At 42.5% G+C, this 14,789-nt stretch overlaps 1 protein-coding gene across 1 annotated transcript in view; it reads left to right on the plus strand.

Moving 5' to 3' along the window:
• Positions 1 to 14,789, plus strand: part of HACD3 (3-hydroxyacyl-CoA dehydratase 3) — a 39,679-nt gene that overhangs the window by 14,112 nt on the left and 10,778 nt on the right. Inside the window, exons 2-6 of the mRNA XM_047736344.1 lie at positions 2,597 to 2,639; positions 4,713 to 4,786; positions 6,053 to 6,217; positions 7,862 to 7,913; positions 10,530 to 10,640. Of these exons, the coding sequence (XP_047592300.1) occupies positions 2,597 to 2,639; positions 4,713 to 4,786; positions 6,053 to 6,217; positions 7,862 to 7,913; positions 10,530 to 10,640 (445 nt within the window). The remainder of the gene's footprint in view (positions 1 to 2,596; positions 2,640 to 4,712; positions 4,787 to 6,052; positions 6,218 to 7,861; positions 7,914 to 10,529; positions 10,641 to 14,789) is intronic.

Consider the following 14,789-nt stretch of genomic DNA (forward strand, 5'->3'; position numbering starts at 1 on the left):
TGGTTAAATTTATTCCTAGCTTATTTTATTCTTCCCAATTCAATTGTAACTGAGATTGTTTTCTTAATTTCTCTTTCTGATAATTCATTATTAGTGTATAGAAGTACAGATCTCTGTATATTGATTTCGTATCCTGCAACTTTATGGAATTCGTTTATTCTAGTAGTTTTTTGGTGGAGTCTTTATGGCTTTCTGTATATACTTTCATGCCATTTACAAATAGTGATAGTTCTACTTCTTCTTTTTTTTTTTTTTACCAATTTTTACCAATTGGTAATTTACCAATTACCAATTTTTACCAATTTTTTTTTACCAATTTTACCAATTTTTTACCAATTTTTTTTTACCTTTTGTTTTTGTGTTTTGTCTGATTGCTGTAGCTAGGATTAACAGTGCTATGTTAAATAAAAGTGAACAGATAGGACATCCTTGTCTTCCTGATTTTAGAAGAAAAGCTTTCAGCTTTTTGCCATTGTGTATATATGATGTTGGCTGGGATTTTGTCTTATATGGCCTTTATTATGCTGAGGTGTATTCTCTACACGCACTTTGTTGAGAGGTTTTATCATAAGTGATGATACATTTCACCACTGTGTTTCTCATTGGATAAAGTTTGTCAGATGCTTTTTCTTATCTATTGAGATAACCATATGACCTTATCCTTCATTTTGTTAATGTGGTGTATCATGTTGATTGATTTGCAAATACTGAACAGTCTTTGCATCCCTGGAATAATCTCACCTGATTATGGTGTGTGATCCTTTAATGTATTGTTGAATTCAGTTCGCTAATATTTTTTCTAAAGTTTTGAGAAATGGTGCACAGCCCCGGGGAGGGGCAGAGGGAGTTGAAGATGCAGGCTTCCTGCTGAACAGGGAGCCTGATGTGATGTGGGGCTCTATCCTGGGACCTTAGGACCATGCCTGAGCTGAAGGCGGTGCTTAACTGAGCTACCCCAGCACCCCTCAGTTCACTAATATTTTGTTGAAGATTTTTGCTTCTGTGTTCATTAGCAATATTGGTCTGTGTTTTTTTGTGGGGCGGGGATCGGGGTTTTTGGTTTGTTTGTTCATTTGTAGAGTCAGTCTGGTTTTGGTATCAGGGTAATGCTGGCCTCATGGGATAGGTTTGGAAGTATTCCTTAGTCCTCACTTTTTTTTAACAGTTTGAGAAAGATGGGTATTAACTCGTCTTTAAATGTTCAGTAGAATTTACCTGTGAAGCCATCTGGTCCGAGACTTTTGTCTGTCAGAAGTTTGACTACCGATTCAATTTCATTCCTTTTTCCTTCCAAGTGATTTAGAGTATGGGAAACACACTGAGTTGGGCAAGAAGTGACTTGGGTGGGAACCCTACCTCCAAGACGTTCTAGAACTTTAGCTTTAATGAAAATATTTGCATCAAAACCCTGTTTCCCTTACTGAGGAATCATGCCCTTGGAAGTGTAACCTTTTTTGTTGAGGTTCCCTAACTCCCTCTTCCTGCCACAGAGAGGATCATCTAGAATTTTAGCTCCTTTGGGTGAGCATCTCAGCCTGAAGTCTGTACTCCCACTAGGGAGGTTCTCAACATAAAGCTTGGCTCAAATGCTCCCCTCCCCGCCAGCCTTCATTCTTTCCCTTTTCCTGACACTCTTGACTGTGAATAGAGAATGCAGGCCCCCTCTCCCCATTGTTATACCCCCTCTCCAATCTTCTCTCTGTCATTTGTTGGTTTCCTTCCATGCATGTTGGAGCACAGAGAGCTGAGCCTGCAGGAGAAAAACAAATGAATTAGTCACAGCACTGGAAACATGCTGCTCCTTGCTTATTAACTTTGAGCTGGGAGGTAGGAGAGGAGTCCTTTCTCATCCATTGAAAAAAGAGCTAAGTAGTTATACTCTAAATTATGCTCTTAAAGTCATATAGCAATTTCTGGGAATAAGTGAACAGTCTGGAGAATTTGGATCTCTTTAGTGTTGGTTGGGATGGGGGTTAAGAGGATGGAGCCTGAGGTGAGGGCACTGCATGTTTCATTTCGAGTGAAATCCCTTGTGATCATCAGCCCTTCTGTGGCCTTATAGGTCTCACTTTGGGTGAACCTCTCCTCAGCCATCCTGTTCTTGTTGTGCTTGCTCTTTTAACACTTACAACACTTAACTGCTTTTTACTACTCTTTTGGTCTTGAGCGTATGTTACTTGTACTATTTGAGATCTTCTGACAGGAAATGACTCATCATCTGTTCCACTAGACTCTCTGCCTCCACAGCTCTGGGGCTGAGTCGTAGAGATCTGGGTCCTCCTCGGAAACACCCCCCGTAGCACCTTTGTACCATTTGCCATTATGGGAATGGACTGACTCAGTATCTAATTGTTCTGCACAGTTAGAACAGCTTAGGGTTATTCTTACAGATGCCTACAATCTCAGATGGGTACAGCTAGATGTAGCAAAACCCCGCTCAGAGCTGTGCATAAACAACTAAATATATTTTCTGGGGGAGGCACAGGTAGGAGGCCGATTCCCTAAGGGGGAAGGATGGAGGGAAGTGAGCCCCGGTTTTAATTTCATTTTTCTCCTATTAAAATGCCCTTCTCGCATCCTTGGTCTCTTTTCACAGAATCCTGCCATCAGCATCACTGAAAATGTGCTGCATTTCAAAGGTCAGTATCCGGGCAAATGCTGCCAGCTCTCTACACAGCTTAAGAGGCATGGTGGTGGTTTCTTTTTCTTTGTATCTATTTGTTTTATACACTTTCTATTGATGCTCACCTCTCTGCTGCTCTTGGGGTAAACTAGATTGTTTTATAAACATATGATTAGGAAAGGCAAAGAACTTATTAGGACTTAGAAGTCCTGCTTTCCTCTTGGGGAGCAGGAGATAGAGTGAGAAAGAATCCTGGGCTGGAAATCAGGACATCTGTCTTCTAGCGCTAATTCTGCTGTCCTTGGACCACTTGCTGACTTCTCTGGACTTATAAAAGGAAAGCGTTTGGTTATAATCTGTATTTCTCAAATTTTAGGACCTTTGGACACCTGAAAAAATGTCCTAAGGATCCATGGACCCCAGTTTTTGAGAAAACATGTGAAGATTGAAATATGGCCACTTTAAGTGATACTTGGCTCTGTTGCAGCTGGGAGCACAGCTGCAAACACGGCCTCTAAACTTGTGTGTTCGTACTTGATTATAAGGTAGCCATCTAGAGGATCCAGAATACACTTCCTTTTTTTTTTTTCTTTTTTTAAGATTATAATCGAAACAAAAAATAGAAATTTTCTTAATGAGACTTTGCAGCTCTCTGAGGCCACGCTCACTGGCCAGTTTAAGATTCTAGATGATACCTAAAGCCTTTGCAGCTCTGACAGTCTTTGATTCTGTGAATCTGCCGCCGTCTCCTTTCTCCTTGGTTTGTCAGCAGATACACTGCTGTGCCTGAGGGGAGGTCTGGATTCCTTGTCACCCATTGGGGTGGGATTCTCCCTACTCTCTCTTTGTTCTCGGTCCTTGGAGTGTCATTAGTAAGTGACTGGGGTCGGGGGCAGTGTAGGGGATATTGATGAATTTCTGCGTTACTGGAGGCTCCATCTACCTTCACATGCTTGCACGAAAGTGCAACCTAGCTTTTGTATCTGCTTTTCTTTTCTTCTTTTAATATTTTATTTATTTATTTGACAGACCGAGATCACAAGTAGGCAGAGAGGCAGCCAGAGAGAGAAAGGAGAAAGCAGGCTCCCTGCAGAGCAGAGAGCCCAATGCGATGCGGGGCTCGATCCCAGGACCCTGAGATCATGACCTGAGCCGAAGGCAGAGGCTTTAACCCACTGAGCCACCCAGGCGCCCTTCTATCTGTTTTTCAAGAGCAGTTGTGGTAGCAGCTTAGATTTTTTTCAGTTAAGTGACGGAAGTGTATCTTGCCACTCAGAGGTTATGGACTGACTGCTGGACCTTAAGGATCTCTAATAGCCACCCGGAGCAGATACTAGGCAAACTATACCATATGTGAGGAAAGAGAATCCCAGTAGGGAACCAAATAATGGGCAAGTCAGAGAGTTAGAGGAGAAGGGATGTCCAGCCGTCCTTGGCACCTAGGCATGGCACCTCTTTGTTGTGGGGAAGCGAGCCATGTCAAGGCATGGGAAGGGCATAACAGTCAACCCAGGGTCTTTTCTCCCAGATCCATTTATGCTCTCAGGAACGAGCTGAGGAAATTAGATATATTTCTCTTTTTCGCTCCATTCAGGATGTATTAAAGGAGAAGTCAGCTTCTTCACTTTCTGTCCCTGGTTGGGAGGTGTTAGATTCATAGCTTTCTTTGAGGCAGTCCAGCGTTTCCCTGCAACTTTCCTTAGCTGCAGTCAAGCTAACACACCTACCTGGTATGTCTCTGCCCTGGATTCAGTGCCAAAGTAAATGCGAAAGTTAAATTTATAGCTCTGTGATACCTTTGGCTTTGCTTTCAGTATTCTTTTTCCTGCCTATTATTTGAACTTGGTTGTTATCAAGGCCACATTGGGAGATGAAGTAAATTATTCTGGAACTGATCGTCAGAAGGACATACAGAGATAAACTTTTGTCCAGGATTCAGCTTATCCAGTTGTCTGAGTAGCTCTGCTCATGGGCCCCCGCTGGTTTGGGCAGGGCGCATTACTGTTCGTATGCCTCTGAACGAACTGCACCAAGCTCTTCGATGGCCTTGCCCTCCAGTTCACTTCAACTCACATTTCTTTCTTTGTAGCTCAGGGACACGGTGCCAAAGGAGACAACGTTTATGAATTTCACTTGGAGTTCTTAGACCTTGTGAAACCAGAGGTATGTCCTTTCTTTTCTTACTTCCCTTTACATTTTAGGAAATAAATATGAGTGGTTTAGTGACATAGGGGGATAGAGGTCGTGGGGAAAATAAAAAAGACAAAAACCAAAGGAGAATATAGTTCTTTTTGTTGGGAACTGAGTCCTGAGTTTAGCTGCAGAGGAGTGGGAAATTCAGAGGGCCCGAGGAGAATCTGGCGTCTGCCTGCCTTTTGCTAGCAGTGTGAACAATTCTCTTCACTTCTGTGGTGAGTTTCCTTGTGTTCCTCATGAAATGAAGGGTTGGACTAAGAAATCCTCAGGGGCCTTTCCAGCCCTGATACTCTCTGGTGTTAGTGAAGACAAAGGAGTATGTCTGTGGGAGGGAGCAGAGTTACGTAAGGCAGGTGAGGCCCATGCCAGGGGCTTGCTTTCATGTGACTTTGCTTCAGGGGCAGTGGAAATCAGAAAAGGTGGAGGCAGCAGACCTTTAGAAAGAATGCAGGAAATATCGTTGAAGTTTCCTTTCTCTCAGAGCTCAAGGGAAACTTTTATGCCAGGAAGAGAGAGAATCTACTAGGAGGTGTGTTTCGGGTTCTGGAATTACACTCCTCTCTCTCGGGACTTGAGCATACTGATCTCTCTGTGCAGAAGGGCTCCGTTGTTTCGATTGGTTTAATAGTCAGCAGTGGTTTAAGGGGTAGAAAACCTGTCATGGGGCTTGCTTTAGAGGCAAAGGAAGAGGCCATGTTGAAGAAGAATGAACTGGAACAGCCTCTGAGAATTTGAGCTTAGCTGGGAGGTTGTTCTAGGCTATCCCTTGTGATAGAGTTGTAACTGATCCAGTAAATTCCAGCCTTGGAGAGACCTTTCCAAAACAAGGGCTTGCTATGCCAGGGCCTACTGACCGCTCAAATTCAGTCGTCTTCATGGGAAGGAGATTTGGAAGGTGAGGATGAACTGAGAGTGATTGGATGCCGTGCCAGGCATGGTAGTGATCCGGCAGGAGGTTCATCTAGAACCAGAACTATCTGTCTGTCTTACCCTGATTTCCTCCTGTGTCCTTCAGTGGAGGATCGGAGAAAGACCGTGCCGTTCGTACCAGTACTTTGCTGTGCCAGCCCTTGGTCTGGAGGTTCTTTTTGCATCACTCCTTGTAGGAACAGAGAAGAAAGGGGAGCGAGCATGCCCTACAGCGCCTCTGTGTAGCCAGCCTGGCTTGGCGCAGTGGAAGGAGTCGGGGACAGGAAAGAGAGGTCATTCTCACATTCTCACTTTTTTTTCTAGCCGGTTTACAAACTGACCCAGAGGCAGGTAAACATTACAGTACAGAAGAAGGTGAGTCAGTGGTGGGAGAGACTCACTAAGCAGGAGAAACGCCCACTGTTTTTGGCTCCTGACTTCGATCGCTGGCTGGACGAGTCTGATGCAGAAATGGAGCTCAGAGCCAAGGTCAGTAAGAACTGCCCGGTCTAGACAAATCATAAGGAGCACAACTTATTTGGAAGTTATTTGGGCCACCTCAGATACCTATCTGGGTGTGATAGAATAAGGACAACATTGCAAATTCAGTTAAAGACCTGGAAAAAAATTTTTTGTTTGTTTTTAAGATTTTATTTATTTGACAGAGAGTGCACATGCACGTGTGAGAGGGCATGTGCAGGGGAAGGGGCAGAGGGAGAAAGAGTGGGAGAAGTGGACTCTCCTCTGAGCAGGGAGCTTGATGTGGGGACCCTGGGATCATTACCCGAGCCGAAGGCAGATGCTTAACCGACTCAGCCACCCAGCTGCCCTGGAAACATGGTTTTATAGAAGTACTGGTCATATGTTTTGTAGACTGTCCCTCAACTGGGATTCATTGAATGTTTTTCTTACAATTTAGAGAGGGTGATGGGATTTCGGGGAGGACAACCACAGAGGTTTCATTCTTACTGTGTCACATCACGGTTATACACTGTCAGGACAACTTAGCACTGTTGGTGCTTATCTTGGTAATCTGGCTGAGGGAATGTTTGTCAGGTTTCTCTGTTGCAGTGTAACTCCCCCTGCCTTTCTTCACTGTGACTCACTATGTCCAGCCCATGCTTAAGGAGTGGGGAGTTATGCTTCCCATCCTTACTGCGGAATATCCAAATACTTCATTTGGAATTCTTCTGTATGGGAGATTTGTCTGTTCTCTTCCATTTATTTATTCAGTCATTGATTTATATCCACATGGACTGATGAATATTTGTTTTATAGTTTGGTTTATAATCCAGTACTCTGTTATTCATATTTATTTTGTTGTTCATGTTGTTCTAGCTTTGGACATTGGAAGCTCTTTCAGTTGGCTCTTCTGCCTTTTTGACAAAGCTCCGTCATTGTAGGGCTTTTTTTTTTTTTAAATATCCTTAATTTCTGTCACTATAAGCTGCTGCAGGCTTATCTTGTGGATTCCCTGCTCCAGCCCTAGAGTCAGCCATTCTTCAAGGAGTTCTGTTCTTTTTATTGAAGAGTCATAGTGGAAACCAAGATCTGGGCTCTAGATATTGTTTCTAGATCCTCTCAGGTGACAAAGTGAGGAACTGCATGTGTGCAGACTAGCCCATTCATACCCTGCCCCTACCTATAAATATTTCTGTATGTATGCATCTGTATCTGTATTGACCTAATGTTAGTTCTTAACTGATGTCGGAGACATGATTTTAGCTTCTGGAAAAATTATGCTAAAAATCTAGAAGTCTTAAAAAAAAAAAAACAAAAAACAATCTGGTTCCTTCCCTAAAATTCTGTTTTGTTTCTACAACCATGACACATCTTCTGGAGGTCTTTTCCAGCTCCAAGATTCTGAGACTCTCCACGTTGTAGTTTGGAAGACAGCTGATTGGTTGAATTCTCTTGAGCACTGGATGGACATTCTATGGTGCTGGGGCTCCCTGGTCAAGGAGGGGTCAGGCTTGTGGGCACCATGAGCTAGGATGTTTGCCCCAGTGACCCGTGAACACAATTGGTGGTGGTGGCTTTGGGGAAGTCAGGTCACTTACCCAACACGTGGACTTTTGCAAGCATCTGGGAATTCTAACCTGTGTTCTTGGAAAACTTCTGTCCAAATTCTAGGAAGAAGAACGCCTAAATAAACTAAGAATTGAAAGCCAAGGCTCTCCTGAAAGTAAGTTGCCCCCCCTGCTGTGGTAGTTACAGTTAGCCAGCAACAGAGATGGGGGTGTGGAGGGGTGCGATGCAGCAGGAGAGCTAAGAATGATGTGTTTGAGGTGCTGAGGACTCCTTAATGGCCAGGGCTTACTCTGCACACTCACATCAGAAGCCTTCATTTTTTCTAGTGTTTCCCTTCTCTTTGGAGCCTGACATCATCTGAGGGCACCAAAGCTGGTCTAGCAGAAGGGGAAGAGCCTTAGTCCCCTGGACTGGCCCAGTGACGTGGTAGCAGGCCCTGCCTAGACACATGGAAACACCACGTAGGCCCAACGCTACATTTCCTCTGGCTTGGTCTTTTTCTCCCAGATGAGTGTGGTTCTCAACCTCAGAAACTCTGTTTCTGTTTCTCTCTGTCCAACTGCTGAGAAGCGAGAAGCTCTGTAAGTGTATTGTCTTCTGGGCGATAGTGCTGAGATGCGGCAGCTCTTAGCTCCTTTCCTGCTGGGTGGAAGCCAAGGGCAAGCCAGTGAACTGGGCAGGGCACGGGCTCTCTAAGAGTATCCGTTCTGGAGTGAGGACTGTGAAAGACTATATAAAATGCCTGCGGAAAAGCAAAATAAAACCAAGGTTTCTCATGAGTCTATATATTTGCAAGTTTTAGGGGCCTTTATGTGGCATACCGGAAGGAAGGAAGGGGAAAGTTTTAGAGTGGCTGTTGTCGAACTATGTCCCATGGCTCCCAGGGATGCTTTGGAGGGACAGGCCAAGCAAGCGTGTCCACTTCAACCCAGAGAAGTTCTGCTTCTGTGTTTTATATGTCAGGTTCTGAATACAGTTCGTTTTGAAAAGGAGGTTTCATTGCTCTAGAAAAAGATTGAATAACCACTAATGGAGAGGAATATTCCTTTAGAAGAACAAAGAAGGGGTGACGTTAGGTGGAGGCAAAAAATTAAGATTTGAGATTAAAATCAATTTTGAACTTGAAAATTATTTGAAATTTAAGTTAATTTTGGAGGGGGTTTAAAGGGATAAATTTCAAATGTAAAAATTCTTATGTATGGATTTTTAGGATGTTAGATCTAAGGCTTTTACTGTTTTATCTCAATTCATGAAGTTTCCTGATGAAATGAGCTCTTGAGGATGGCAAAGTCTAATACATTATTGTAGGTTTTTAAAAAATTATTTATTTATTTGATAGAGCATGAGCAGGAGGAGGGGCAGAGGGAGAAGCAGGGAGCCTGATTTGGGGCTTAATCTGAGGACCCTGGGATCATGACCTGAGCCGAAGGCAGACGCTTAACCAACTGAGCCACCCAGGTGTCCCTACATTTTTGTAGTTTTGAAGAAAACATTTTAGTTAAATGTTGCAAAAAGGCTGACTCTTTTGGCTCCTTAGAACTAGGTTGCTTTTGATTCACCAACCTATTTTTTTAAAAAAAGATTTTATTTAGTTATTTGGCAGACCGAGATTACAAGTAGGCAGAGAGGCAGGCAGAGAGAGGGGGAAGCAGGCTCCCCGCTGAGCAGGGAGCACAATGTAGGGCTCGATTCCAGGACACTGGGATCATGACCTGAGTTGAAGGCAGAGGTTTAACCCGCTGAGCCACCCAGGTGCCCCTGACCACCCTATTTAGCATGATTATTTGAGCATCTGCCAAGGCTTACATGCAGAATGTCTGTTGCCTAGGAGTAAATACGGAGCAGCAAGATCCGAGCTCCATAGCTCTTCTCTTGAGAATTATCCTTTCCTTTGCCCCACTCGTTTGACTCGGCCATGACTCTAAGCTCCTTACTCCTTTAACTCTGTAATTGGCTGTGTCTTCCTGAGCCTTAGGCTCCAGACAAAACTAACATTCCTTATCCTCCTGCCTCTCAGGCTATACTTTTCCTTCTTTGCTTATGTCCTCATTCTACCTATCTTCCAAAGCACAGGGCAGGTGCTGTGACATCCCTGCAGACTTGCCTGCTTCCCATTTCCCCAGCTGAATTCGATTTTCTCACCTTGAGGGTTTTACAAGACACCACCTGTTACTCTCTCCCTTGTGTTATGGCTTTCAGATTGAGGGTGACGTCAATTCTCAACATCTTCGAATCCCACTAGAGCCCCTCAGGACCTCACAGCTTCTGGGTGTTCAGTTGATCCTTAGTTGGATGCATATATGATCGACTATCAAAATTCTTTTTTTGTTACATTTTTATTTCTTGGAGCTAGTTTGACCTACATGATGTTAAAAAATTGTGAGAACGAAGGAACTGTAGATTATATGAAAATGACAAGAGCAGGAGCAGGGTGTAGCTTTATCTCCCTTCTTTAATGCCTCGTACAATGATCAGTCACTCCCTGGCGGAAGTAATTTTTCTCCTTGGATTTATAATATCTGTACACTCAGCCCTTCAAGGCCATGAGGGGAAAGACTGCTAAAGACATACCTCAGAGTGCAGTGTCCATAACTTTACCTTACCCTTTTCTCTTTGGGCCTAGGAGTCTAGGCTGGTGCACATCTGGGCCAGATGTCTGGGAGCTCAGGGCACGCAATGGGAGAGAGGGGTGGAGTCAACCAGGTCTGTCCCCGCACCTGTCTGTTGCAGCTCAGCTTGTAATAGTTTCCTGTATTGCTTTGCTTTTCAGCTCTTACAAGCTTGAAGAAAGGATACCTATTCATGTACAATCTCGTGCAGTTCTTGGGATTCTCCTGGATCTTTGTCAACATGACCGTGCGGTTCTTTATTTTGGGAAAAGGCAAGCACAAAATTTCAACACTAGTTTTCTTGCTTTCGATTATTTATTTATTTATTTGACACAGAGAGAGAGCACGAGCAGGGGGAGTGACAGGCAGAGGGAGAGGGAGAAACAGACTCCCCACTGAGCAGAGAGCCGGATGGAGGGCTCGATCCCGGGACCCTGGGGTCATGACCTGAGCCGAAAGCAGACACTTAACCGACTGAGCTACCCAGGCGCCCCAGCACTGATTTTCTTTTGTCAGTAGTTTAGCCTAGTATCCACTAAAGGTGTCAGCAGTACCCTGCCTTTGGTATTAATCATAACCCCCCACCTTTGTGTAGCACTCAGGCCTTTCATTGTACTTCCTGTCTCTGAGTTCCCTTGGCCTTGTGAAACAAGCAGAGGCTGGAGATTGTGTCCATTTAACAGGGGAGGAAACAGGCTGAGAAATGCTCCACATTCACACAGCTGGCCAGGGGCACATTGTGGGCTAGTGTTCCTTTCTCTGCTCACTACATGGTAGCTCATTCGTAACCAAATAAACTTACGTGGTATTTCCAGTGCCAGAGTTAATGCAAGTCCAAAAGAGGTCTTGCCCTTTGGGAGCCTAAGTAGATTCTCAAATGGCCTATTCTAAAACTGAATGAAAAGACTATCATAAAGATACTCCTTCTTTTTTTTTTTTTTTTTTTTAAGATTTTATTTATTTATTTGACAGAGATCACAAGTAGGCAGAGAGAGAGAGGGGAAGCAGGCTCCCTGCTGAGCAAAGAGCCAATGCGGGGCTCGATCCCAGGACCCTGAGATCATGACCTGAGCTGAAGGCAGAGGCTTAACCCACTGAGCCATTCAGGCGCCCCAAGATATTCGTTCTTTTCTTTTCTTTTTTTTTTTTTTTTTAAAGATTTTATTTATTTATTTGACAGAGAGATCACAAGTAGATGGAGAGGCAGGCAGAGAGAGAGAGAGAGAGAGGGAAGCAGGCTCCCTGCTGAGCAGAGAGCCCGATGCGGGGCTCAATCCCAGGACCCTGAGATCATGACCTGAGCCGAAGGCAGCGGCTTAACCCACTGAGCCACCCAGGTGCCCAAGATATTCGTTCTTGATGCATTAATTTGTGTGTATGTTTTTTGAACTATATATTTAACAGAATTCTGACATAAAGTAAATGACAATGGAAAATTTTTGAGGATGTGATCTAAAGTATTTTGAAGTTGTATTATAAACAATCGGTAATAAAATTTGTGGGAAGAAAGGGTAATGAGGGAGCACTTTGTCTGGTATGAAAGAATGATAATTAAAATAATACAGGATTAGTATACAAAGAGAATATCAATAGAGCAGATTAGGTGGTCCAGAAATAGCTTTTACATTATATATATGTATCTCACAATTATATATGCAATGTAAAAGGAATCATGAGTCAGTGGAAAGGGAAATATCCAATACTTTTTTATTAGATGGGAATTCTAATAATGTTTCCAGGGAAGATATGTTAGGTTTGGGTTCATGAAGGAGGCAAGGATTCTCTTGGACTCTTTTCCTCACACTGTGTACAAAAATAAATTCCCCCCAAAAGATTTAAGAGTCCTATATCAAAAATTTAAAATGTAACAAGATACAAGTAAATGTTTATAAAAATCTCATTTGCAAAGTTAGGACTTTCTTTCTTTCTTTTTTTTTTTTTTTTATAAAGATTTTATTTATTTGACAGACAGAGATCACAAGCAGGCAGAGAAAGGAGGTAGCAGGCTCCCCACTGAGCAGAGAGCCTAATGCGGGGCTCAATCCCAGGACCCTGAGATCATGACCTGAGCAGAAGGCAGAGGCTTTACCCACTGAGCCACCCAGGCGCCCCAAGTTAGGACTTTCTAAGCTTAAAAGAGAAGAAATCATAAAGAATAAAGTCAGTATATTTGACTACAATAAAATATGTAAATTCCTGTATATCTAAAAATACCCCACTAAGACAACACTCAGATTAAAAGTATATGGAGGTTAGTAGCATGGGGATGGAGGGTTGGTGGAAAATTGCAACAGATACTAGCAGGGGTTGATTACATATAAAGAATTTGTTACAAATTGATCTAAAAACATCTAGATCCCATGGAATAGATAAATAGAAGTCATGTGCAGGTAGTTCCTAAGAGGGAGTAAAACCAATTTAATATACAAAAAAATGTTTAACTCAATAATGATGAAGGAAATAAAAATACGATTTTGTCAGTTTTGCAAAGTTAAAAAAGATAACGAATTTAAGAGGACATATGCTAAAGTAGACACACCAGTGGCTACTGGAAAGGGCATGAGCACAGCTCTTTTGTTAAATCACTTGGCAGAGCTCATCAAGACACCTGACTGTTCATATCCTTGAACCTGGTTATTTCATTTCTGGAAGCGCGTTCTAAAGAAATCACCGAAACTACAAAAAAAGCTTTTTCAGAAGGTATACACTATGGCATTGTTTAGATTAGTGACAATTTAGAAGCTGCCTAGATGGCCATCAATGAGGATTTACTTTCGAATATTCATTCAGTGGAATGTTGTGAAGCAGATAGAAAATATTTAAGAGTTTATAGTAACATGGAGAAATACGACAGGCTACAAAAGTAAAGTATAAATTCGTTCTTCCAGTTACATCACATTATATAAAATGGGGAAATTACTGAACCAATACATGCAAAAAGATTGGAAGGAATGCACCATCTGAAAATGGTTTGGATGTGGACAGTTTAAAAATTTGTCCCTATTTTGTAGAAGAAATAGGAAAAATATCTGTATAATGGAAAATAGAAGCTCTGTTTACAAAAAGGGAAAAAAGTCCTATAGTCTGCTTTTTTTTTTTTTTTTTTAGCCCTTAATTTTCCCATCTGAGGGGTTTTGTGGTGGGTGAATTGTCATTAGCTCTAGAATCATTTCAAAGAAGTGCATGTTGTCTTTCCAGCCTTCTTAAGATCTTAGAATTCTGTAAAGCACAGCGGCAGGCTAGTGAAGACTTCACAAATGCCTTCTGTCTTAGAGTCTCATGTGACCAAAGGCCTATAGATGAGTTACTTGAAAAAAGGAGGCAAGTCTCAGACCTGCGGTTTTTCTTACTGTGGATTGATCACAAGTCTCATGGAACGAACAGGGACATGCAAACACCCAATCATCTAATTTAACATTGTTAGATTGACTGTTGTTCCTGTGCAAGCCTGCAGGCCATTAGGTGATCTACTCCAAAAGCTCTTCAGTTATCTGGGTCATGTGTTTAAGCTGCTTGGATTTGTCATTTCTATTTTGGCTCTCAGCCCTTTACCAGCCACCTTCTAGAATGGAGCTGCTTCTTTATTTCTTCCCTTATCAGGCATCAGAGACGTGGTAAGAACCTAGTGCATGGCACCCAGTTTGCCCTTTGGAGTTTTCTCCTTTTGAATGAAGGGTGTTGGTAAATGGCAAATTTTTTAAAAAATATTTTATTTATTTGAGAGAGAGTACAGGTAGGGGGAGCAGCAGACGGAGAGGGAGAAAGCAGACTGAGCACAGAGAGCCGAAGGCAGAGGCTTAACTGACTGAGCCACCCAGGTGCCCCTAAGCTGATGTTTAAACTGTACTCTTTTGAGCCTCCTACAAATGCCATCTTTGGTGGTCACTGGCCTAACTCTGCCAGATCCTTGGAGGCACTCCTTGTGTCAAATAGGCAAGGACTCAGGAATCCTAAACCTAGTGCACCGTGTAGGCCCAAGAATTGTCAGTAGTACTGTGGTTGAGAAACATGGCAAAGAAGCATGTAGGAAGGCAGGATGTCAAGTAAGGATCGGTATGAAAAGTAAAGGATTTTATATTATGGTCTGCTCAGAACTGATACGGCATTTGCTGATGTTCTATAAGCAATAACTATCATTTTAAATTACTACATAATAGTCCGTGAAGAGGATTTATTATAGTTTATTCAAACTTTCCATACGCTTAGGCATTTAGACTGTTTCTACTTTAATGTACTTAGGAAAAATGTTTCAGAGAGCAACGTTGTTCCTAAGAAAAATTTTTTTGTTTTGTTTAAAATTTTTTAGTTAGGATAGATTCTTAGAATAAGAATTACTAGTATGAAACATATAAACACAAATATGGTTTTTGAAAGTTTGTTTTACTCAGTACTTTTGCACCTCTGCATTTATTTATGGTTGT

Source organism: Lutra lutra, chromosome 7, assembly GCF_902655055.1.
Source record: "Lutra lutra chromosome 7, mLutLut1.2, whole genome shotgun sequence".
Taxonomy (NCBI): domain Eukaryota; kingdom Metazoa; phylum Chordata; class Mammalia; order Carnivora; family Mustelidae; genus Lutra; species Lutra lutra.